General features: G+C 47.2%; 2 protein-coding genes across 3 annotated transcripts in view; one reads left to right on the top strand and one right to left on the bottom strand.

Moving 5' to 3' along the window:
• Positions 1–3,446, top strand: part of HHAT (hedgehog acyltransferase) — a 357,788-nt gene extending 354,342 nt beyond the window's left edge. Inside the window, exon 12 of the mRNA XM_063613153.1 lies at positions 3,322–3,446. Coding sequence (XP_063469223.1) covers positions 3,322–3,332 — 11 coding nt within the window. The 3' untranslated portion in view covers positions 3,333–3,446. The remainder of the gene's footprint in view (positions 1–3,321) is intronic.
• The window catches only part of KCNH1 (potassium voltage-gated channel subfamily H member 1), a 461,331-nt gene continuing 436,148 nt past the window's right edge, over positions 1,159–26,341 (bottom strand). For both annotated transcript variants that reach the window (XM_055233917.2, XM_055233918.2), the window contains exon 11: positions 1,159–6,964. In XM_055233917.2, the coding sequence (XP_055089892.1) occupies positions 6,107–6,964 (858 nt within the window). In that variant the 3' untranslated portion in view covers positions 1,159–6,106. The remainder of the gene's footprint in view (positions 6,965–26,341) is intronic.

Here is a 26,341-nt window from a genome sequence, read left to right as displayed (position 1 = left end):
AACATGGCATTCATTACTTAGCTCTATATTACTGGTCCTTTTGACTAATTACAAGAATCATATTCACAGAGATGTTTTGCAACATTGAAGAGATCTAGACAGAATGCTTTAGGCTGGGTGTGGTGGCTCACACCTGTAATCCCAGCACTTTTGGGAGGCTGAGGCAGGTGGATCACTTGAGGTCAGGAGTTTGAGACCAGCCTGGGCAACAGAGTGAGACCCTGTCTCAAATAAAAAGAAAAGAAAAGAAAAAAAAGAATACTTTAAGTTATTAGTGATAATTTTGAAACATCAGTAATTTGGAATTTTAAACAATATCACCCTTATATTATTTTTATAATGCTTTTGTGCAATTTGATTAAATCATGGGTAAGGAAACATTAAAAATACTGCACCCCTACTGTGATGCTATAAGGTCAAGTAGAGGCTTGTAGGTCAGATTCCTCATCCCCTAATTAAGTTATACTGTCTATAAGAGAAGCGCCATGTTTGTCATGTGGTCCACTGGATGGTAAATAAGAACTCAGGACGGCAGTACTGTGGAGCCTTGCCATGAGCAGGAAGCAATACCTATTAAAATAGCAAAGCTGAAGCCATGCTGATGTATGGGACTATTGCGATTAGAGGCAAGCTACCTAAATAGCTTCTGAGACTATCAATGAACTGTAGAGCACAGAGCTCCTATTGTAGACACTGAGTCATTAAAAAAGATTGTTATATTCTTCATACTGTGTTTTAAAAGGCAGGAGGAAAGCATTGATGTATTTTATACAAATTTCAATCCAAATTCTTCAAAATAAAAAAGTGTACATCTAAGTGGGGTGGGGGGGCGTCAGCTTTGGGTATCTCAGATCCATGTGTCATACAGTTTTCCATGATGCCAGGCATTGAAGTCAACATCTGTGCCCTTGTACAGCAGCTGCAGCTGTACTTTAAGATTGCATACCTTCATGTCCATTCTCTCACTGTTTGGTACTTTGACACACAATCTTGGTGAATCTTGGAATTAAAGTTCTCGTTCTCAAAAAACGATAAGTGCTGTCCAAATAAGAGCTTCCCAAACTCTTGAAGAGAAAATACCATCCTTGTTCTGTTATCTTAGGTCAGAACAGCCAATTAAGTGACTAAAATTAATGTAAGGAAAGGCAAAAGCAAGTATCATGTATAAAATAGTTTATTACCATAATAAATAAAACTTTTTTTTTTTTTTTTTTACAAATATCATTTGTGCTTGTTTAAAAATGTTGAGAAGGGAATATCATCAATGGAGGGGCCTGCACATTCCTCTTAACATTCCCAAGCCACAGATATACAGTGGTGTTCTTGGCAGCATCCTCAGCTGACCACAAAAATAGTATCAGCTCATTTACACTTTTGTTTATTCATGCTCATTTGGACAAAGTGACTGACAGATGCAAAGGAAAAAGAAAAACCCAATAAAGGATTTGGCAGGACTCAATGGAAAGAGTATTAATATAAAGAGAAGCCCCAGAATGATGAACTGCTCATAAGTAGAAGTATCCTTGAGGTGTCGGCGAAACGTCGGATGTGGACAGTCTCCAACTAATGCACAAATACAGCATTGGAATATTAAGAGAATACATTCATTAGGGGAGGGTGCATCCTTCAACATAAGATCAGTTTATATCCTGATACAAGATCTGTGAACTTCTCATTGAACAACTAATGGATCCGTCGGATGACTCAGAAGTCACAGATAAAGGGACAGTGGCTGTAAGAAAAGCTTAATGGCAGGCAGGGAGGGCACCCACCAGTCTGGTACCTGCAGGGAATTCAAGTCCAGTTCTAGAGGTTCCAGAATAAGTCTGATATGCTCGCATGAGAATGAAGTTTCACTTGAATTTAAGCTGCAGATGATAAATTCACATTGATTCTTTTGAGCTGTAGGGGGTAGAAATTAAAACTCAACATGAACACCTTTGGTGAGAAAATGGTTTTTTCTCTGATGTTTGCAGTCAGTGCTGAGAGGATCATGAAGTCTCCTCCGGGTGGAGGGCACAGGAGCTGGTGAAGGTAATTTCAATTGAAGCGAGTGAGAAGGCAGTATATAGAGCAATAACAATGATTTAGCAACAGAGGGAGGCTGTCTGGGGCATCAAGTTGCCCTCAATGGCCTCCTCTTTAAGCAATGCTAGGTGATAAGGGAGGAGAGAGGAAGGGGCATTGGCAGCTCTATCACAGCTGGAGTTCCATTCAAGGGTCTTAAGGCTAAACGTCTTTATTGCAAGACATAGTACAATCTATTAATCAAATGCACATCAGCAACGTGTATCTCCACCAGGGCTCCTAAAATTTCCCAGAGTATGCATATGAGACATAGTGGTCAGTGCAACAAGGGGAAATGAGAATCTTCCTATACCTAGTATTCCTAAAGAGTTCATTTAGTCCCCACAAGGGCCTGGACAAAGAGCTTGACAGTTGGCGTAATACTTCTACCTTCCATTTAAGGATTTGGAGAGGAAGCTTGCTGAATGGGATGGGGTGGTATAGTACATTTTTACCCCTGCCCAGCCCTCCCCACTTTTGAAAGAAGAGGATTCCTGGAGAGGAGCTGATGTTTGGCCAACAGCAGCACACTGGATCAAAGAGGTTGTGGGTGAAACACGCCCCAGGGATTGGATAACAAGAAGAAATCAAGTAAGAAATGCATTTCCAAAAGTTTGCTGGAAGGCTGCTAAATGGGCTCAGCTTTTTAAGTACTTGGGCTATCCTGTAGCATTAATGTTGTAACCTTATTATCATAATGTAGCATTGCATTAATTAATGCAATGAGTTGCATTAATTGTACACTAGACAATTTGGTTTCTCAACCAAATGGTCGTCTCTGTTTCTGTCCTTTGGCTATCTTTTGTTATGTCCAGTGGAGGAGCCCTTTGTAAGTATATGGGATGGCAGCACCCATTGCTGGAGTCAGTGCCCCCCCACCAAGAACAAACACCACCTCATTGACCATCTTAGCTCTTAGAGTTAACCCTAAACCCACCCCTCCATCAGCCGGGAGGAGCATGTTCAACCAGCAGCCAAGTGACAGGGACAGGACCTCCCCACTTCAAAGCAGCCTGTCAGGATATTCTCTGGGAAATGAAGCTTCAATATGAATGACATTCAAAGTAAAGAATTTAGTAGAAATCAAATAACCAGCACTTAACCAGACAATGTTGCCACATATCATGCCCTGACTCCTCAAAGAGGAAAAACATACATCCTGGGCAAACCTGTTCTCTCTTGGCATACTTTTTCTGAAGTCTAAATGTTCTGTCCCATACCTAGTAACTTTTTGTTTGCCTAATCTCTCTCCAGCCACCAGATAATGGTTTATACTGGAAGGCTCAGGTCAGTGGTGTCGGAGGCACATGGTCCTGGCTCGGGAACCCAGAGTGGCATCCTGGCATGGGAAGGCAGTCAGCACGAAGCAGCCTGCGGTCAAGTTCATGGTGCGAAAAGGAAGGGAGAAAGGTTTGGCTCATTTACACAATGTTTTTTCAAAGAAAACAATTACAGCAAAAAATCCCTCAAATCCTAGGGAGGATTACAGGAGAATAAAGCCCATGCACCCACACGTGCACCTGTGACCCCAAGATGAACAGATTCCTGCCACAGGAGCTGGCTTCTGGTCATGAGCCCAGTTTGCACTGATTCAGGAGTGCATTCCTAAAGCTACATTCCCCCCCAGAACATGTCTGGACTTCAAAGCCTTACACCATCTTTGCCCCTCATACCCAGAGGCCTGAGAGATTTCATGGACATCTATCTCCCTCAGGCAGAGCTGGAGGGAAGTGGCAGGGCCTCTTGACATTGACGTGGGGTGCCAGACAAGAAGCCTGTAATCAAGTCCCTGGAGAGCTGGGAGGCAAAAAAGTGTCTCCAGTGGCAGGTTCTTCTGAGGCTGGGTTTTGGGGGTGATTTGAGGCCTGCCCTGCCTTAAAAGTGGTGGGTCCTAAACTTCAGAAGCAGGTTGAGGAGCATGTTTAAGAAATGGCAGACTAGAATGTTAGGGGGCAGCCAACAGATGGGATTCCAGATATTTTATGGCCTCTTACCCAAGGACTGATTGGCAGTTTCTCAAGTGAAAGAGGCTGAAGGCCTCACAGCTTTATCCAAACTCACAGATAGTTGTGACTCAGCCTTAGGAAATTAGACTTCCTCTTATTTGTATGCCACCATCTGAAGCTAAATCTAATTATGTCGCAACCTGGAGAAGCCAGGGGCAGCCCCTGTAAGCCTGATGTGAGAAGCTACATATGAGGTTAGGGCTCATGGAGTAGGACTCGCCCTTGAGCTCGCAGGCCCTGTCTTCCCAGGGCCATCTGTGCCAACCCTGCGAACCAGGAGAGGTCAGCCCTGCCCTGCACAGACAACCGAGGGCCCAGCCCTGGGACTTGCCGTGAGCACTGGGCAGGACTAAGGAGGTGGGGTGGGGTGGGGTGGGCTGGGGTGGTGGGCAGGCTCGGACCGGAGGCTTTCAGAAACACTGAATATCTTTGGTAGGGCAGAGGTATCAGGGATGGGGTCACCGTCTAACACAGGCAAAGGTAAGCTCCCTGGATAAGTCCATGTTGTCACCTGTACTCCTAATTCCATTCCCTCCGAGTTGACTTTTCAGAGCTGAACTTCTAACCTTGCTTGTCAGTATTTGGTGTTCTGACACCTCTCTCTAGGGCATATGCCCCAGCCAGCTCCACTGTGCCTGGAAGAGACTTCTCCCCTTTCCTTTCTCAGATGCCCTTGAGAGAAGCCCAAGCACATGAATAACCTGACTTAGGTGACCACGAGGCAGTGAAGTATCCCCGAGCGTTGTGGCATAGGGGCTCGGATGGCCCATATGCAGCTCTGTGACCATCACTGAGAGCCACAGCTCCAAGGCCACTTATCTCCATCGCCTTACAGAGATAGCAGGAAACTCACTGCTTCATTCTCTTTCCAGCTCCTGAAGAGAGTACAATCATGATCCTGCAATCTTTTTCCATTTTCTCTTAAAATCCTACTGACTTTAGTAGGAAATAGACTGGCTTTAAAATAAGGCCCAGCATGGCTCCCAAGTGCCTATAATGACCCTGTGCGGTGAACAAAATACAAAGGTCTGCAGGGCAATCCCAATGAGAATCAAAGTATAAACATAGCACTTGCTGCAGTTCTGAGGTTGTGTGTGTCTGTGTGTCTGCTTTGTTAATAAAGCAACTCTGGGCTCATGACCCTTCCTGCCGATGCTCCATACCCTGAGGAATGCCACGGGGACACTTGGGAAGAGGCCAAGAAGGAAGAGAAGCAAGGGAGCCTGTGTGTGAGGCCAGCGGCATGGAGCAGGGCCAGAGGCTCAGCTAGGCACTCCAGAGCCCTCCCTGTCAACTGTCCCAGAGGAGCAGGCTATGGGCCGCACTGCAGAGAACCCCTGGATCCTAAGGGCCCCTCTCCAGCTCTTACCCTTGCCTCACCTCCTTTGGGAAAGGAGACCTGAGGATTCTCAGCTCCAAGTGTCTATGGGAGGCATGCACCACACCTGCAGCTGCTTTTCTGGCCTTAACCATGAGACAGAAAGTTTCTGGGCTCTACCCTCCTGTCCCTCAAGCTCCGCTTGTCCCGAGCTAGTTACAAATGACAACTACAGGAAAACATGGTGACGTCAGACACGGGCTGTACAAGGACGGGGATGCCGGGAAGTCCTTGGCCCACCGTAGTCCGTAGGGGGTCTTGGCAAAGGAGCCCAGCATGGTATATACATGAGAGGTTCTCGGCACTTTCCCACCAGTCCCCAGATGGCTGCTGCTCTGTTCTGGTAGTTTTAATCTTTTACAAATATCATGGCAGTAAAAAATTAAAAATGAAGGAAAATACCCTTTAGACAGCATGTCCCTTCTTCCAAAATTGTGCAAAGACGGTTCAGATGCAGCTGCCACCTTGCAGGGTAGGGGCACGCTACCCTTCCCATATCTTTTTCTAGATAGAGAAAGAGCGTGTCTAAGCCACTGGCCCCACTTTTTCTGTTAGGAAAAGCCTACTTGAAAATTGTTGGTCATGTGGACATATGTGGTAGGGGTGATGGTGACGGCAGGGTTGTAGGTGTCTGTTTCCGACTTTAATAGACCTCTCAGCTGGCTCCAAAAATGTCTCTCTCTGATTCTGGGGACTGTGGCCTCGATATTTCAAACAGCTCCTGAGGAGACTGAGAGGATCTTCTGGAAGTTAATATCCTGAGTATCTCAGAGAGCTGTTTCTCAATATTGGTCATTTTGGCGTTTAAGGCCTTGATGTCCTCCTTCAGCTCGTGCCTCACCTCCAGGACTGTGGCCTGCAGCGTCTGCTCAGGGATGGGGTAGAACGAATGCTTGACCTCTGCCAGGATGGGACTCCGATCCTGGGGACTCCTGGCCTCACCCACGTTGTCCAGGCGCAAGTCGCTCTTGGTGATGCCACTGTCACATGAGTCTGTCTTCTTCAGTGTGGCCTCGCCTGACGCTTTTGTCCTCTCGGGAAGTGTCTCCATCGACTCAGCCTTGGACACCTTGTTCCAGTCCTCACTCTTCCCGCATGCATCTTTGAAGCGGGCCCAGCCTTTGCGCTTGGCACAATCGCCCCCGCCCCCCTTGGGGCCCAGGCACTCGGACCCTGGCGCCTGTAGCTTTGCGTGGTCTGGCACCCCGGAGGTGGAGGCTGCCTGGAAGGATACGGGTGTGGCAGGACTCTCACGCACGGTGACCACGCTGGCCTTCACGAGGCTGTGGTTGGCGGAGGCATGCTCTGTGAGGACATTGCCCTTCTCCACATCTAGGTCATCCAGGTCCCGGCCCCCTCTCTCAGCCGCCAGCCGGGCCTCTTTCTGCTGTCGGAATCTCTGGAAGAGGCGCCGGACAGGGTGGTCTGGGGGCAAAATCAGGGGGGCCTCATTCTTTCGTTTCATGCGCTCTTCCTCCTCACGTTTCACGTCGCTGATCTTCCGGAACACAATCTGGAGAGAGAGAGAGAATGACACGCCATGTTAGCCACATGCTGGCTGCAGCAGCCCAGCTCAGCCCCTCTGCCTATCTTGGCCCTCTGCTTCCAGTCCACCTGCCACCAAGAGGCTGGGGCTCACAGCCTACAAGGCCCCATGAGGCTTTTCTCTATGACTGACATCACTCTCCTTTTCTTGACACTGGCTCCCAGCTTTCCAACAGCAGGGAATTGACTCCCTTTGTCATTCCCTTCAAGAGGAACAAATCCCATTTTTTTCCCTCTCCACATGCCAGGAGGCTGAAGAATCCAAAGAGCATCTTCCCAGGAGACTGTCCTAGCCTCTGAGCCTGGCCTCCCTTAAATCCATCCTTGTCTGCAATTCAGCATCATCTGATGAGCCTTTCAAATATCACTTTTCTGGCCCCACTTCAGACCTACTCCATTAGTATCTCTGCACAAAAGTTTGAGCATCTCTGGTCTAAACCACACTTCGGGGCAAGAAAGTCCCCAGGCAAGGCTACAGCTAAGGTTTCCAATGCCACCCACAGATCTGGACCCTAAGTGAATGTAGTTGGCTGTGAAAAGTAAAAGCCATTCTCACACGGAAGTCCTTGTCCTTGGGGAGCTTACAGTAGACTAACATCTGTAAAGTTGAACATAAACTTGTCCTAACAATAATACCCATCACTTGGACAGTGCTTTGCAGGTCACAAGGCACTTTAATGCTACTTCATGTATTCCTTTTGACAGCACTGTAAGGTCACTGGAACACCTGTTACTATCCCCATTTCAGAGATAAGGAAACCACAGCTCAGAGTGGCTAAATAGCACATAACAGGTAAGTTGCCTAGAAGGGACTTGTACCCAAGGTATCAAACCCCAGATCCATTAGGTGGCCAGCAGGTAATGATTAATGGTGACAATACTTCATGCAGAGGATGGACCATCAGCAAAACAGACTCATGAATTTGGCCCTCAGTGCAGCATAAGCCACAGCTTACAGGGCCATCCCCTGGGTCAGCATCTGACTATGGGAAAGCCCCAAAATTTCTAGCTTATATTGCATGTGGCAGTTAGACCCTGGGACATGTTTTGACCCATATCATGTTTGAATTTGTGAGAGGCAACCTGCAATAGGTTGTCTTTTTAGTGTAAATTTCTGATTTGAGGACTAGAAGTACTGAGATTGTGTAGAAGTAGAGCAGAGGCCTGCAGTAAGAGAGAACAGCAGCTTTCTCATCATCCCAATCTGGAGAACTCTGTGCCCTGGGCAGGCAACTTAGACCCACCCAGAACCTGTCCCAGGGACTTGCCACAGGACCGCCGGTCTTGGGGAGGCACACGTGGTGGCATGCCAGGAGCAGAGGTTTGGGGTCAGAAAGAACTAAGTTTAAGTCCCAACCCCATTACTTAACCGTGTAACCTCACACAGGTATCTTAACTTCTGAGTCTCAGCTTCCTCCTTAAGAAGTAAGGAAAATCTCTACTTTTCAGACGTGGTATAAAGCTGACACAAGATGACTTATATGAAGTCACTGGCCCACTGGAGATGCTTAAATGGCTTCTGTTGTCCTCGCCCTTTCAAGGCCCCCAGATGAAGATGACACGCAACTTACCCTACCTCCTCCAAGAGGCCCTGCCGCATGCTATCACCAGTAGGTTCTCAGGTATGATCAACAAGATGATTGTTTTATAGTGCCCAATACAGAGAAGCCAAATAAACGGTTAATTGCTTGATGCTAGGAATCCATCAGCAAATCGCTGGCAGACTAGAGGCCCACGTCTATGCTCTAACTTCTTGGTCAAAGTTTCTGTCACTGGATGACTTTATACTGAGGTCACCAATAAGTGGATGGGTTGTGAAATCTTCCAGCTATTACCTGGGTTCTGATATGTGGCTTTCTGACCTCCACTGGGCAGCATTTCTCCCATCCCTGCCTCCTCTGGTCCCCTCCTTAGCCGTACTCCAACTGCCTCTATAGTCTGGCTTGCAGACCCAAGAAATGGGACTCAGGAGAATCCTGTCCACCCTGAAGAGGGCCAGAGAAACCCAACTAAAGGCCTCATGGGGAGATGGGGAAGTGATAAGTAGAGTGACTGGGACGCTTTTCACTCTGTGCTGAGTTGGATGCCTCTGTACGTGCTGTGCTCTGTTCTGGGAATGGCCTCTTCTCTCCATTGAGCATCCAAATCCTCTTCATACCAAGACCCAGCGCAAATGCACCTCCTCCAGAAAGTCTTCCCTGATTCCAATGTGCTCTAAGTTATCCTCCTACCTCCCAACTCCAATGGCCCTTTCTATGGTCAGACTGCTCTTCTGTCCTAATTACTCTCTATCTTGTATCCATTTGTAGTAGAGAGGCCAACTCTCTTCTGCCTACTCACATGCCTTCTTAGGAGAGAAGAGAAGGGAATAGGAAGGAAGGTGGAATGGAGGGAAGGAACGCAGAAAAGAGGAAGGAGAAAATGGGTGAGAATGTGAATGTACCCAAGAGAGATGATGGCTTTTAGAGCTCATTGCTCTTTTCCTGCCCTTTATATCTGCAGGATATCTGATTCCTAACACTATCCCTGTTTTTCACTTGAGCAAGTTTGGGCGGGTCTATTCCTTGTAAGCAACAATTCCTGAACACAAACATATCTTATCCCCCTAAAAGGTCCCTGAGGGTTTAGAACAGTACTTTGGAGGTCACACTGTATTTTTTACTTTTTAAATTTTTGCTTATTATTTGCCCTAAAAGAGCAATGATTTTCCATTTTGTTCCAATTTCCAGCTGTTTGAAGTGCCCGGTACCTAGCAGGCCCTCAATAAATATCTGTGGAATGTAGAACACATAAATATTGGCTAATGAATCCGTGGGAGAATATCTTCTTCCTGGAAAGATGAAATCACAGAGGTCATAGTCAATGTTATAAAACGCAGGGTTTGGCCTGGACACACATCTCTCTCAACATCAAAGGTCAGGGGCAGCCTCTGAGACTTGAGATGTTCTAAGACTAATGAAAAGGAAGTTCTTCAGATACTGAGGAGTCAATGCAAAACGGATCCCAAGAGGCTGTACAGCAAAGGCTTAACAAAATTCATGGTGGACATTTGGGAGGGGAAGTGGGAGTTCCTCTTTGAGGGTGTGGCTACATTGTGCTTGTCACCCAGAGGCCCCATGGGTCAGAATCCTGGGCTGGACCAGCCAGCATATTCAGGTGTTCTGACTGAGTGGTCGATGTGGGCAGTTCAGACACTCAAAGACAGCGTCTGTTGGTGGAACCATGGGTCTCTGGATCTGTGCAGGCTTTTTTTCCAAAGTGTCATCCTAGGCTGCCCTCCATCATCCTGTGTGCTAGGCAGCCCCCCGAACATCACTGTCTCAACCAGTGGACAGGTGAGCCAGGCAAGAGCTTCCTACCCTGCAGAAATGCCTGGTTCTTCCTTTGGGAATCAGAGGGGTAAAACCAGCAACCCCCAGGGGACAAGGCAAAAGGAGTTTTTACAGAGCTGATGTGGGCTGACAGCTTTGCTGATCTGGAGTCAAGGGCTCTGCTTACTTCAACTGCTTTTCTGGAGAAGTTAGTCATGGAGTCTGTCTCAGAGGCAGCCATGACCATGCATTTTGCCAAGTACTTTAGATCTAAGTGGGCAGGAATGGTGGTATCACTCATGACAATGAGGTCTGTGCCACCAGCACCAGCCACAGCAGCTCTCCGTCTGCTTGGAGATGCTCCACAGCTCCCTATGGCAAGAGTGTATCCTGGGAATGATGGGCATGACTCCCAACTCCCTAACCCAGGATGCTCCCTGTACTGGATGGATGGAGGTGATGGATGGAGGTCTGGGGAGCAAGTGTGTCCAAAGTATTCCGTGATGCTCTAATAGGTACTATGAGGGGGAAAAGTTCCAAGGTTAGGTAAGTTTGAGTCACACTGCAATGTTAAATGGGTTGCTTTACTGCAGGACTTCTCAGAGCCTTAACATGCTAATGTGCCTTATGAATGTCTAAGAGGAAGACATTATATGCAGCATTTCTTAAGCCAGTTCCCCCAGATCCACTCTTTTGAATAAAAGAACCCCCTCTGGAAAACACTAAAATTATATCAATGTGTAGGGCATAGGATGCTCTCTGTATTTGTATATAGCCCTAACAGATGGGCAGTTGTTTCCTGTTCCAACGGAAGGGGACCTCCTGTCTCTAATTCACTCACTGAACCCCTGGAATTTGAGATTTGAGGACTCCATTGCAGATGCATTACCCCCTGGTGGACAGGCCGGGATCAATCCGAACTTTGTGGCTACAGCCATCCCCCTGTTTGTGAAGCCAAAAGAAGTGATGTGTACTGCCCTCCCTCCAAAAATCTGCTTCTAATGTTTGTGGTTTAATGGGGAGAGAGAAAAAGAGATCACAGGTAACTTCTCTATGCACCACACATAGGCTCCTGCAGGATGGTGTGAAAATAAAACCCTAAAGGACTTCCATTTTCACTCATCCTCATTGCGGGCTGACCTCATACTGATTTCATCATCTCTTCCTGGCTGATTTTATTTTTTGAACTCTTACATGAGCTCAGAGAGCTGACATTTAAAAGTACCCCTGAGACGAACATTTTTGCAATGAGGACAACTGCTCATTGGCTCTTGCCTTCTTTCTTCACATCACAGATCCTTAGTCAGGGACCACACCAGCAGAGAGCTGCTGGGGTCTGTCTGGAGAGGTTGTTCCACTGGAAAAGGCCCAGCCCTGGTGATAGAAAACTACTCTGTTCCTGGCATGGGTTCAAGGCACTGGTAATGGGATAAGTCCAGATCCTTCCTGGATCCAGCCAGAGTCCTGCCAGCCCACAGGGGCATGTATTTTTCTAGCCTGACATGTTGCTCAGAATGCTGAGCAGCTCATGACTTATTGCAACCTAGAGACAGAGGACGCCTGGAGGGCAGGGATGCTGCTGTGCCTTGCTCATCCAACTTGGCATCCCTCCAAGGGATGCCCATCCCTGAGGTCCCACCAAGCCAACAGCCCTGAGCCTGGGAAGACTTAAATGGTTGTTGAGCTGAATGGAATTGACACTCAGATCCTTAAGCTACAGGGATTTCTGAGTAATTATTTTCAACTTGGTTTGAAAAACCAATACCCCTGGAATCTGACGTGAGTCAGGATAGTCGACCACCTCTTCCGGGTTACATTAAAAGAAGGCCCAGCTCCTCTCAAGCCTAACCTGTTCTCCCCTTGGCCTGGTCCTGGCTACAGCTTGAGGAGTCATCCCCTTGGGGTCTCAGCAGCACGCATGGGGGAAAGGCAGGTCTAGGAGGGGAATGGACTTGCTGGAGTCCTGACAGCAAGAGGATGTGGGGAGGGCACCCAAGTGGGAGCACATTTACTTAAAAGAACACAGATTGTGGAATAAAAATGCATATGTAATGTCAATCCTCAGTGGTTTGCATAAATGAGCAGGGGCTGAGGTATGAGTCATCGAAATCTATGGATATATCAAAAAGGATTTAGATGATTTTCTCTTGGATTCAGACACATGTCCCCAGTCTGAAATGCTCAGCAGTAGAAAGAGCACTGGCTTGGAGTGGTCCTAGCTCTGCCACTGGCTAGTCACTGTGTGACCTTGGGAAAGTTATATCCTTCCTTGGTTGTATCAGATCAATGGTTCTGAAATCTGGCTACACTTCAGAACCCACTGAAGAGGTTCTCTAGTGAGTGAGAATTTCCTGTGGCAGGGCTAGAAACTGGCATTTGCAGCAAACTTCCAGGTGATTCTGACATGGGCAGCCTGACCCAGGTCTGCTGACCAGGCTCTCAGAACCCCTGGATGGATGGATGGTGAGGTCACTGCTACTCTGCTGTCCCCTGTGCATGGACTTGTGCTCACACATGAGCATGGCCACACACACCAGCCTCTTGTGCACCTCTCTGCCTGCACTCACACTTCCAGCCAGACTCAGCCCTCCTAGGTGCTGCCTGGGATTGGAGTGGGGGATGACCCTGGTGAGTCTCTCACTCAGCCTCTGGTCCCTGAAGGATGACTAAGAGGAAATGCGCAGGCCCTGCAACCATCTTCAACTCTTTCTTTCTTAGATCTGACAAACATGTCAGGCTAGACAAATATATGCCCCTGTGGGCTGGCAGGACTCTGGCTGGATCCAGGAAGGATCTGGACTTATCCCATTACCAGTGCCTTGAACCCATGCCAGGAACAGAGTAGTTTTCTATCACCAGGGCTGGGCCTTTTCCAGTGGAACAACCTCTCCAGACAGACCCCAGTAGCTCTCTGCTGGTGTGGTCCCTGACTAAGGATCTGTGATGTGAAGAAAGAAGGCACTCTGTCTAGAGTGGGGGGACACAAAGCCAAGCAAACATTTACTGAGCACCCACTGTCTGAGAGCACTCAGCAGGGCGCACACACTGTATAGCTTCTTGCTAGTAGGAGCCAGGCCTCTTCTCCCAGAGCTGGGGTCTATGTTGGTGCTGACTCAGGCACCTTGAGTGGCCCAGTGTCAGAAGGGCCATAATATCCCCACAGGCTCCCTTGACATAGTTTTCCTCACCCACCAGCCTCCTCCACCAGTCACCCTGCCTAGTTTTATGGCAGAGCATAAAACATGAAGATTAACAAACTGGGCCATTTAAGAAACTTAAAACACAGAAAAACAAACTGCAGATGGGCAGATAGGATGAGGCAGTTGGTTGGGTTTTACTTTTGGAAAAGGCCACTTCTCAACCCCCTCAGAAAGATCACTTCTGTTACTATGGAATCAAATGCTACATTTTCTCCTCAGTATCATGATGAATACATGACAGCCCAGAACATGGGGGGCCCTGAGCCTCGAGGAGGGGAGGGGGCCCCAGAGGGACCTACGCCTGTTCAGCTAAGGCTGTGTGGCACCCTGGCCTGATGCTGGAGGGAACAAAGCACAGCACTGTCCTCCAGGGGATGCCAGGCTCGGGAGATAGAGCAGTAAACTCACAGTGTGAGCACAAAGTGCTAAAGTGGGCCTGGGGTGGGAGAGTGAGGGCAGGAGCCTGTGGAGTCAGCGTGGGGTGATGGCATGTGCACATGCTTTGGAAGTCAGGGGGACTTGGATCGTGTTCCCCAAACCTCAGTTTCAGCACAGAATACAACTGCTTTCACAGAACTGTTATGAGGATTAAGTTGGCTAATGTAAGTAAGCCCTTAAGGAGAGTGCTTGACTTTAATAGTTGCTCAGTAAATGTATTATGTATTACTCTTTGTGGGGGCTTGAGATGATTCTAGAAGGATGAGCTAGAATTAGGTACAAAAGGTGAAGGATTTGGGCGAGGGTGTTCCAAACAGGGAACAGCCCACACCAAGACACAAAGGCAGAAATGCCAGCCAGGGAAGAACAGTGTCTTTGTGGTGGCAGTCCTGGTGAGAGGAGCTGACGCTGATGGAGAGCTCTAATGTGCCAGGCACTGCATTAAATGTTGGACTTGTGCCATCCTTAAGGAAACCCCAGCAGGTGGGTACATTATTATCCTCATTTTTCAAATAATGAAACCGAGTGTAGAAAGAGTAAGTGACTACCCAAGAGGACAAAGCTGTGGAGCTGTGAGCCAAACCTGGGCAACCTGAGTCCCTGCCCACACCATGTCTGAAGCCATTCTTCTAGGGAAAATGCCTTGGGTTTTAGTTCAAAGGACAGTTTCTCCCAGTATATGTTGATGACCTCCACTAGTGTCTTTGTCCATTGGCAACTTCTCTGAAGAATTCAGGGGCAGCACTAGGAAGTAGAATATCTGGCCAAGGGAAGGCAAGAGGCCAAGAAACCGAGATTCCCAGAGGATTTAAAGAGGGAATGCCTCTCTAGATGCATTAGGCTGTGTGGTCTTTTAACTTGTCAGGATGGACCAATGACTTAGGGTGAAACCCAGAGTTTGATTGATTAAGGTAAAAAAGAGGGCTAGCAATACATGAGCCCAGCTGTTTGGCTTATTGGAAAATCTTGCCTCCCTGGAGGATGCTGAGGTTACCAGTTACCCTGTTGGCCACTTGTGACCTCTGTGTCCAGCACTAGTTAGGAGGAGTAGGAATGCACAGATGTCCCAGTGGCCTTCATCCAGGAAAACCCTAGAGGCTAGAGCTGTTCTGTTCTCAGGGGACCTGGTCCACTGGCTCTCAGCACACTGCCAACAGGCAGGCCCCTCCCACCACCATGCAGCATCTGCACTTTCTTCTGGCGTTAATCAAGAATGACTTGTCTGACCCATTAGTGACATGCCATCATCTTATTAACTGGCATCTTATTCACTCTTATAAGGCCCCCCCTAGACTGGTGGGCATGGGCAGGAGGTGGATTGGACATATCTACTTTTGACAGACCAACTTGGGGCCTGAAAGACTCCCACAGATGCTCCTGTTCCTGTGTCTTCAGGAAGGTTCAAACCCAAGACAGATGAGTATCCTTCCTTCTCAGTGCCATCCAGAGAATGAGATGTGCCCCTGGGTTGCTACTTAGGGAAGAGATGGCACTGCTGTGCAAGAGTTGCTATCCTCCGGCATTTCACTAGGGGCCACATTTGTCACCTTCTCCTTGTTCTGTGCTCCCTCAGTGTAGTGGACTGAATTATGACCCTCAAAAGACACGTCCACCCAGAACTTCAGAAGGTGGCCTTATTTGGAATAGGGTTCTTTGCAGATGTAAGCAAGGTAAGGATCTCAAAATGAGATCATCTGCATTAGAGTGGGCTCTAGACCAGTGATGAATGTCGTTATAAGAGACAGGGAAAAATGCAGAACACAGAGAAAGGCCATGGGGAAGATGGAGGAGATACTGGAGTTATGTAGCTACAAGCCAAGGAATGCCAAGGATTGCTGACAGCAACCAGAAGCTAAGACAGGCCTGGAATGGATCCTCCTCCAAACCTCCAGAAGGAACCAAGGCAGTAGACAACTTTATTTCAGACTTCTGGCCTCCAGAACTGTGAAAGAGAAGCAATTCGTTTTAAGCCACCAAGTCTGTGGTCGTTTGTATGGCAGCCCTCAAACTAGAACACAAGGTCTGCTTCACCACTTCCTCCTCTCTCCCTCCCCTAACGGAGGCCCTGTCCACAGCCCTGCCCTTTGCGCTCAGGCCTCCACCAGCTGTTCTCCCTTCTGCTTCAGTATTCACCCTCATGCAGCTGAAGCCAACAAGACAATGGATGCAAGTGCCCACACCCGCTGTGTGCTGGTTTCAGACCCTGAGGAAATTACTTGATCTTTCGAAGCCTTAGTTGTCTTCTGTACAAAGTTCCTACTTCCTCTTCCTGTGGAGTTGCAATGAAATAACATTTGAGAGACGCCCCCCCCCCTTCACATTTATAAACCAATGCTGCTTTTCTTTCTAGTCCCAGCCTGAATATTCCCACACTAAGCATGGGTACATCAGTGTTTCAGAGACCCCTCAAACTCTACTGTCCTAGCCAGAGCAGTCTCCCTTCCCACCTAGTTCTTCAGTGCAGGTGAAGTAGATAATCAGGCCAGTAGGAATCAGAACCCCACTTGGGTGGGTGGGAGGAGCAACCGAAGAGAGGCCAGGTAGAAGACTGTGATGAAAGCTAATGACAGATATGGAGGGGATGGCCCAGGGAAGCAGAGGAGTGGGCAGATAAAACACAACATGGCCCGCTTCTAGACGTACACACCAGTTCATGATGTAAGGAGAAACAAATATGAGCTGCAGACTCTGCACCTCATTAATCTGAACCTGAATCAAGAATGACTTGTCTGATTCATCAGTGCCATCCCATGAAGACTGGCATCATCTTACATCGTCTTATTCACTCTTGTAAGGGTCCCCGCCTAGACTGGTGGCCATCTTCTTTTGACAGACCAACTTCAACCTGTGGCCTCACCTGCACTAGGTCCCTGAGGGGCATTTGCAGTCTTGTGAGTATCCCTGGGAAACACATGCTACTAACTCCTACAGGGCTTTGGCCCCTAATGTTGTCCCCCATCCTAGGAACGAGATGGAAGCATGTGCAAACCCCAAGCCTTCCCTTAGCCCTTCCAGAGGCAGTTTTAGGAGCCTGCTTGCCTGCTTTTGTCTCCACTCCCGGGAGGTTCTACTCTGATCCCTCAAAGGAGGACAAGTCTTAGAGACTGGAGCTTTGAACCTCTCCCTACTTCCATTAAAAGCTCCTTGAAGCATGTGGCCCCACTGGGCAGCCCTCAGGACTCCTGTCTTTGCCCCTTCACTCTGGCAGTGCATAATGGGGAAGCCTAGAACCCCTAGAATGAAGATCATGCTGGTAAAGACAGGGGAAATAGGGTAAGACTGCCACATAGGACATACTTCATTCTCATGTTTTGAGGACACCCACACACGTGGTCAGCAAACAAGATGCCCCTTCTCGGTGCCAGTGTACCAGCTGCACACGTAGCTCCTCTTACCAGCTACTCCCGGCCCTTGCTCCCCCTGCTTTTTTTTCCCTTAGTGACTGACAGGTATCCTATCCTGGGTAGAGGCCCGAGGCACTGGATCTGAAGCCAAAAACAGCTGAAGGGTGGTGGGAGTAGGCAATATTCCTATCTGTGCTGCCTGAGCCCCCTGTCTGCAGGGCATATGCCCAGTGGGGAGCAGAGCCACAGCCTGTCCCCCAGGTAGAGAAGAAACGCTCAGCCAGTGAGGGGTCTGCAGTCCAAAATTCCCAGGGAATCCCCCTGGAGCTGGGCAGTCCCTAGTCCCAGGCCCCTTGGGGAGAGCCTCTGTTTTGTGATGGATTTCACAGGACTTCACAGCTCTGGATGTCCATTCTTTGACCAAACCTAAATTCTTCACTGGGGTTTTAAGCCTCAGGTCCTTTCTTTATGGAGAGGTGACATTCTCTCCAAAACTTCATTACACAAGGAAACAGCTCTGATCAGCCATTCAAACACTCTTTATGCAGTGCCTACTCAATACAGAGCAATGTATGAGATAGTTGGTCCACACTTAAAGAAAGCTAAGACGCTTCCTCTCAGAAGCTGATGATCCAACAGCTTTCCCAGCCTGAGCTGATCTGGGAAACAGCTGCGTTTTACAGAAGGACCAACTGAGAATGAGAAAGGGAAGGGGGATGGGGGACAGCGCCCATATAGTGTTTGCTTCTCCTTGGAGTCCGGATGGTGGTTCAGAGGCTGTTCTAGAGCAATCCAACCTCTCTTTAGAATGCTGACACTGATTTATGGAGTTGGCACTGCTCTATTCTTAGCCATGGATGGGGCCACCAGGCCATGACGCCACTCTCCTAATGAGAGGGGGCAACGGAGAGTTCCTAAGCAGCTGCCACCAACAACTCAAGTCCTTTACTTTATCCAGCTTAGTCATGACAGCAGCTCTGGGGGATGCTCTGTTGAATGTGCTTTCATGAGGAACTTTTCCACTTGTGAGAGCATTATTCCCAGTTTACAGATGTGATGGTGACTCAGAATGGTAACTGGTCATTCACTTGAGTTCTTGGTATATAGTGCTGACATCAGTCCCTTAGGACCTGGACCATTTCTAACCTATCTCTCAATAACACCTAGTATATTTACACTGTTCAATTTTAGCACCTGAGACTATCAATATATTCACCTATCTTTTTGTGTGTTTGAATTATCTCCCTACTCCCATTGTCCCTCCCTCCCTCCCTCAATGATAAGTCTCCTTGCTAGAATAAACCCTGCCTTGTTCATTTTTGTGGCCCCAAAACCAGAAGGGTGCTTGTCACACAGCAAACATTCAGTGACTATCTGGGGACTGACAGATTGTGTGACTTGGGCAAGTCAATTAACTTCTCTGTCTTTGTCTATTATAATTTGGAAATAATATGCTTTACAAGAGAAACATCATGAGGATGAAGTGAGACAGTGAGCCCCAGGATGCGTGCATCAGCTCTTTATGTATTGCCAATTAGCACCAAGGCCACCCTCCACACTCTGCTGGCTGGGCACCGGCCAGTCAGTTACCCAGACTCCCTTGCCGGCTGGTTTCCTGTTAGGGTCCGCCAGTGGCAGCTCTGGCAGGAGACTGATAGGCGGGAGGAGGAGAGAAGGGGCTTCCTCCCTGCTTCCAGCTCCTGTAGTATGGCTCCAGCAGCAGTGGTCAGCTTTAGCCCCACTCTCCAGCAGTTTCTCTGGTCACTTCCTGCACAAGCTTTTTCAGCTCTCAGCTGTGTACCTGGGCAGTCAGGGTGCAGCTCCACAGCTCTCCCCGTTCTCCGGGACACCGGTCAAACCAAGCTCTCTTCCCAGAAGTCTGGGGAGTAGCTACACGTGCCTCTTCCTCAGAGGTCCTGGCACAAGATATGCAACACCCGCTTCTCAGAGGGCTGCATGGAGCACCCACTCACCAAAGCTAGGGCCCCTCCTCCAGCCTCTTAGGTTTTGGTAATACTGCCCTTTTGTGCTCCCAGCACTGGTAGAGAATGCTGTTTATTTCCATTATTTCCATTATTAATCCCTGGGTGTCCTCAGCATCTCCTTTTTGCTCTTTTAGCCTTTCAACTCCAACTCCATGATTTAAATCCTCTCTTAAAAAATTAGTATAGTTTCAGTTTCTGTTTTCCTGACTGGGTCCTGAGTGATTGTGTGCGGGAGGGAGCTCAGGTTGAAGCCTAGCCAGGGGGTAGATGCTCCCACTGAAACCGATAGTGGGAGCTGATACTTTTCTCTCAAAGAAACTAGTAGCATCAGAAGGAAAGACACTTGAACTCCCACCTGGTAACCCAGTCCTCGTTTTATGGGGGGCACTGGCTAATGTCACCCTTGCCACTGTCAGTAATCAAAGCTTTGAATTTCTCTTGGTTTCCTTGGTTACCAGGACTTGGGGAAAGGGCATGTTTCTTCCTTGCTACTCAGTCTGTTTTCCTCATTCAGAGGATCTGCTATTCCTAAAGCTTGCAGAGAACAGCCTGCATAGAGGCCTGTGCAAGGAAGGAGGCAGAGTTTTATCCAAGTCTGTCTTAGAAGTACTGTCTTTTGACGAATCATCACCTGCCCAACTGTGGTCTTGGGTGAAACTGTAATGCACAGCCATCTCCTGAGCAGGCTGATGCTAACCCATTTTACATACCTTATCTTCCAACTCTCAACCACAAGCCTGTGAAGCTGAAACTATTATTAGTCCTCTTTCAAAGTTGAAGAATTTCAGATTTAGAGAGGTCCTTTGCTGATGGTTTACTCAGTCAGTCAGTGGGTGACCAGAACCCAAGTCTGCTGATATCCAAACTTTGCCACCAGGGCTGGGAACCCACAGGTTCCAGAGCTTAAGGGGCCCTGGGAAGGGAAGAAATTCATGCTTCTTTGCTTGGGAAGCTTCCCTGGGAAGGTCATCAGAGCCCTGAGCACCTGAGGGCTATGAGGGTCTTCCTGCTGGGCCCAAGAAACATGGGCAGGATACCTGCTTATACCAGGCTCTGAGCTTGTGCTAGGACATGAACTGAACTCCCCTGAGGATTATGCTAAACTGTGACTGCTGATAACCCAGACCCCATGCTGCCTCCTGCAGGGGGACTGGGCTCCAGGCCTGGGGGTTGAGAGTTCAACTTTTCCCTCAGGAGTCTTCATCTATCTTTCTTGCAGGCCTGCAAGATGCTCTTGCCAAATGGAGACGTGAGATGCATTGATTTCAATCCCAGATCATGCACTGAGGTGCTCCTCTTTTCAAGGCAGCAAGGCAAGTAATTTGTCTCTCAAACTGCACATTCACACAAAATCCTTAGTCTGACCCTGGCAGACTGTACACGCATGTTATTGCCACTCATTGCCATGGCTGGTGGGGGAGGTTGTATCCTTCTGGCCCATGGCCAGGGCTCAGGGACTAGTGGCTCCTCACTCCTGGAGCCCAGTCCCCATGTGGAGCATGGCCATGCAGTTTGCCAAGGGCAATATTTCCAAGGCCCCTCCTCTGCTTCCATCAGCCACACATGCCCCGCAATCCTTGCTCCTGGTACGGTAATCCACATCAATTCATCTAGGAAAGTGGCATTTTAATTTTCAGGAAGCAGATAATGCAAAATTAGGGGACTTGTGGTGCATATCAAGCAATTGTATCATTTCTACATATTTTTTCACATGCTATCACTGTAGGTATATGGATAGACAGTTTGTGGATTGCTTTTCTCTCCTTCTTATACACAAATGGCAAAAGTTAGTCCTGAATCCAATATAGAATAGGAAGGCTGGGGTGTTCACTCCAGGAGTAACCTTAAGTATTTCAGTTGACCTAGAGGTTGAAAGCAGTTAAGGATCTGGACAGTTTAGCTTTCCCATTCCACACCTATAAGCTACCCAGCCCACAGACTTGAAGCAGGTATGCCCAAACTTGGCTTTCTTGGTTGGGGAGGAGGCAAAAGGAGCATAAACACTGCAGACTGGCCCCACCAAGATCCGTTCTGACCACCATGGGCTGGTAACTCCCACAGCTTACCCCGTGGGAAATCCCCAAGAGCCAAGGGGTCTGGAGAAAGCCAAAGTGGGTTCCTAGTCCAGGAGAACAGGGCATTTGAGATGGACAAAGGCCCTAAGAGAAGAACAGATACACCATAACCAGATGAAGAGAGGGTAAAAGAGAAAGAGAAGGATCTCTGGCTAAAGGATTTCACTGGGAAGGTGACATGAAATAAGAAACAGCAAGAGAAAGGGCAGAGAAGACGGCATAGAGCCATCAAAATGGCAAAGAAATGAGCCTTTATGTACCAGAATCACGGAGGGGAGGGAGCCCCACGTCACCTGATAATGATAGTGGCTGCCAGATGCTGGGCTCTCCTGTGTACTTGGTTCTGTTCTAAACACTTCACGTACATTATTTCCATGACCGTGTACAACAACCCTATGGGTAAGCCACTGTTACAAATCCCATTACGGAGAGGAGGAAGCTGGGACAAGACTGTACACAGTCAGCAAGAGGTTGAACCCAGGCTGGTCTGCCACCAGAGCCTGAGGGCTGCAGCTCCTGCCTGCCATCCAGCCTGCATCCTCCTGCAGAGGCCACGGGCAGCTGCCCCTTCCTCTTTGATACTAGAAGTAGAGAACAGGGACTCCCCACCTTTATTTGAAAATGAGACTCTCTTTCCTTTTCACCATTGTCATCTCCCAGCCTACTGTGCAACAGACCCAAGTAAAGCGTATTTCTCCAGCTGGGTCTCTACCTCACACTCTCTGTCCCCATATTTTGGACCTTCTGCTCCCCAAGTGAGTCTCTCTTTGCTCCAATCTTGTACCCACTGTAAAGAGAACAATAGGCTCTGTGGAGTAGGCATGTGGGTTAAATGAGACATAATGTACATAAAGCACATGGCATCCCCAGTGCTCAATAAATACTGTGCCTGCCTCTCCCCACCCTGGATTGAAGGTTTTGCCTTCCTTTTACTGAGAATGTGGCCCTCATGTGTCACTGATTCAACAGGAGGGACAGTCCTATGCTTGGCCAAAAGAGCTGTATTTGGTCAAACCTGGGCACAGCATGGACACAGATCTGTTCAGAGAAAGACTGGCAGAGCAATACCTTTGTAGCACGAGTACAGGAATGGCCAAGAGAGCCCCACTCTGCCAAGGAGGAGCTTTGAGAAGCCATCTTTGGAGCAGGAGTGGAATCTCTCAGGCCTAGGTAGGTGGATCCTCAGGCAGCAAGCACAGCCTCTCGGCATAAGCTAAGAACAGAGGGAACCAGAGAAGCTGGACAGAAGGTGGCTGAAGAGCTTCACTGCCCACCACTGGCAGGACCTACCTGTTCCTGTGTGCCTTCCTGTGCTCCACAGCCCCAATCCTGCCCCATCTCCAATTTTCAATGACATTTCAAAAATGTTTCACCAATGGACCCCATTCTACACATGACTTTTTCCTGGAGTAAAGAATAATAAAAAAATTAACCTAACCAGATGAGTATAGCTGGCAGCTGGGTTACTATTATTTATTTTGTGAATGTGGATACTGAGGCGCCAAGGTGTTTGCGGCTAGTAAGTGGTAGGGCCGGCTGGAATTTGAACCTAGGTTTGAGCCCACAAACCCAAGCTTATTTTGCCTTCTTCCTGACCAGCTGCCAAGGACTCAGCCACTCATCAGTGGCAACTCCCAGGGATTAAATTAAATTGGCTGGGACAGCAAGAGCCGGAGCTGATGGTCTCAGATCCCCCTCCCATCTCAGAAAGAATCCTCTGTCCTGCTACTGCCCCTTGAAAATCAGCCAAGTGAGGAAGGGACAAACCACCATGCAAGTCAGGAAGTGATGAGCCACCAAAGATGGTGTTCAAAAGACATCTCTTTATAGGTAATGGTGGCAACAATTAATTATACTGTCCTCCAAGGCCACCAGGAATGACAACACACTAAGAGCCTTACAGAAGCACTGAGCAGGGAATGAAACGCTGCTATCTTTGGTATAGGGAGCAGATACTTTACTGCCTACTGACACAACTCACAAGCTTCTGCCACATTCCTTGCTGCAGGTATGGGGTGTCCAAGCCAGCTTCATGATCTCATCTGGGCCCCTCTGGCCAGGAGTGTGAGGCCAAGGCTGGGGTATAGAGCACACCTGGGTCCAAGTACCTTCTGACTCCTTCAAAGTTGCTCTGCCTGGGTTTCAACAGCGTCACAATCTGCTGCCTTTCTTCCCACTTTAACCCTGTATTCTCTTTGTCTTTTTCTTATTGATTTGTCATCTTTCTGTATATATTTTAGGTCTTAATTTGTTGCTATTTACATCTGTGGAAAAAAATCTTTTCCTAATCCAGCAGTTGGCAAGCTGCTTCTGTAAAGGGCCAGATAGTAAATATTTTTGGCTTTGCAGGCTACTCAATTCTGCCACGATAGCACAAAAACAGACAAAATGTAAACAAATGGGCATGGATGTGTTCCAACAGAACTTCATTTCCAAAAGTAGGTGGTGGGCCAGGGTTGGCTCAGGTTATAGTTTGCTAACCACTGTCTTGGTCCATAGCTTATCTTTTAATCATTTTTTATGGACTTTTGTTGTCTCAAAGTTTTTCACTTTAATGATCAAATTTGTCTCTTTTCATTTATGGTTTGTATGTTTTAGTTTCTTTTTATTTATTTATTTTTCTATTTTTTGAGACGGAGTCTTGCTCTGTTGCCCAGGCTAGAGTGGAGTGGCGTGATCTCGGCTCACTGCAAGCTCCGCCTCCCAGGTTCACGCCATTCTCCTTCCTCAGCCTCCCGATTAGCTGGGACGACAGGCGCCTGCCACCACGCCTGGCTAATTTTTTGTATTTTTAGTAGAGACGGGGTTTCACCGTGTTAGCCAGGATGGTCTCAATCTCCTGACCTTGTGATCTGTCTGCCTCAGCCTCCCAAAGTGCTGGGATTATAGGCGTGAGCCACCATGCCCGGCCCTTTTTATTTTTTTTGGTAGGAGACAGGGGTCTCTTTATTTTGCCCAGGTTGGTCTTGAACTCCTAACCTTGAGCAATCCTCTCACCTCAGCCTCCCAAAGCACTGGGATTGCAGGTCTGAGCCACTATGCCTGGCTTGGTTTGTACTTTTTGTATAGACCAATCACTATATAGGTGAGGATACTGAGGCCCAGAGAGGGAGAGTGGCTTACTAACGTCATAAAGTTTCTCTGTAGCAGAGCTTTCTTCTAAGATTCTAAGGCACCAACTTGGGATCAGACAGCCTTGGCTTTGAATTTTGGCTGTTATTTATTAGCAATGCTTGGACAAGCTTTCTTTTTTTTCTTTAATATAACCTTCCTTCCTTCCATCTTTATTTGCCTGGCTGTCCAATAAACCCATCACTAATTTATTTCACGTTTGAATACTTCTATCATGTGCCCCCAAAAATATTTTGCATGTTTCTAAAAACATTAAAAAACATTTTTTTCCCCTGGAGACATCATTTCTGGGGCCGTCTGTCCCCTTGCTCAAATATCATCTGGCTGTTTTCCAGGCCTGGGATCTCCCTCCACTGCTGACCTATGGCTATTTTCTTTTTCTTAGTTTTCTCCTCATTTTGCTGGAGCACATCCTCTAGTGGTTCTTCAGGAAAAAACATGCCCCAAAAGCCACTGGAATTCCTGCATTCTTAAAAAATATTTTTTATCTTCACCCTTGAATAATAATTTGGGGCATGGAATTCTTGGCTGAAATTCATTTTTCTATCAGAATTTTCAAAGTATTTGTTTATTAGCTTCTGTAAGTCAGCATTGTGCTTAAGATAGATAGCCATTCTGATTACTAATCCTTTGAGTGTAACTTACTGTATCACTTTGGAAGATTTAAAGATTTTTTTTTAACCTCTTAAAGTTTCAGGATTTTACAACACTGTGCTTCAATGTGGGTCTTTTTTACTCAAAGAGCTGGACTCTTGGTGGCCCTGCAATCTGAGGATTCTTGTTCTTCAGCTCTGAAAAGTGTTCTTATATTATTTTCTTTGATAGTTTTTCTTCCCTCCATTTTCTGTTTTTCTTTGAACTCCTATCAATCAATCAGTTGAAATGTAGAGTTGATGTTTTAATTTTATTACCTTCCTCCTCCCCCTTTTCCTTATTCTTTAAACCTTTTTTATCTTCTATAAGGTTTCTTTGACTGCATTTTCCAGACTTTTATTATGTTTTAAATTTTCTGCTCTCTTATTTTTTAAAACTCAAAAGCTCTTTGCTTCTTTTGAATTTTTAAATAACATCCTGTTTTGTTTCATGGATATATGGACTTTATATGTCTTTATTGTAAGCATTTTTCTTTCGATCTTTGCATTATCTCTACAGTCACTGGGTTGCATGAGGTAGAGCTGTGGATGTGGAAATCTTACTATCCCATATAAGGACTTTAAGCCAACCCCCTGAATTTTAGGCTGCAGTTTACCTCCTCCTCACCCCATGGTGATTTGTGCTTCTAAGGCCAGAGCTTTCTTGGGCTTTGCAAGAGAAAAAAGAAAAGGCTCCTTTTCCATTTTAGCCCCGTCTGCATCTGTGCTGCAGCTTCCTCCACTTTACTAAATCAGTTACCTTTCCTCCGTCTGCCTTCCATCTTTCAAAATTACGTATCTGCTACTTTCTCTTCTCCCAAGTTTTAACAAATTAGTCCTTCTAGGTTTCTACAGTTTAAAAAATTGTTTTTTTTTGTATCATTTCATTGGGTTTTCTGGAAAGTAAAGAAACAGATGTTTGTGGCTAATCTCCCAAATTTAACACAATTTTATTATTTTAATTTTTAAAATGTATACCAGAAGCTCTTTCTAACTAACTTAGAATCCAGAAGTCATAAAATAAAAATAAATTTGGTTACATAAAAATCCCTTCTGCATGGCAAAAAACAACATGTGCAAGTTAAAAGACAAATGGCAAAATGGGAAAACACTTGTAATTTGTGACAAAAACTGCTCCTAAAAATAATAAAAGACCCCAATATTCCCATTTTTAAAATAGATAAGAGAGATCACAGAAAAGGAAGTTTAAATGACTGGTAAGCATATG

The sequence above is a fragment of the Symphalangus syndactylus genome, chromosome 19 (assembly GCF_028878055.3).
Source record: "Symphalangus syndactylus isolate Jambi chromosome 19, NHGRI_mSymSyn1-v2.1_pri, whole genome shotgun sequence".
Lineage (NCBI taxonomy): Eukaryota > Metazoa > Chordata > Mammalia > Primates > Hylobatidae > Symphalangus > Symphalangus syndactylus.
Note: the sequence above shows the minus strand (reverse complement) of the source record. Positions and strands in the feature narration are given on the sequence as shown.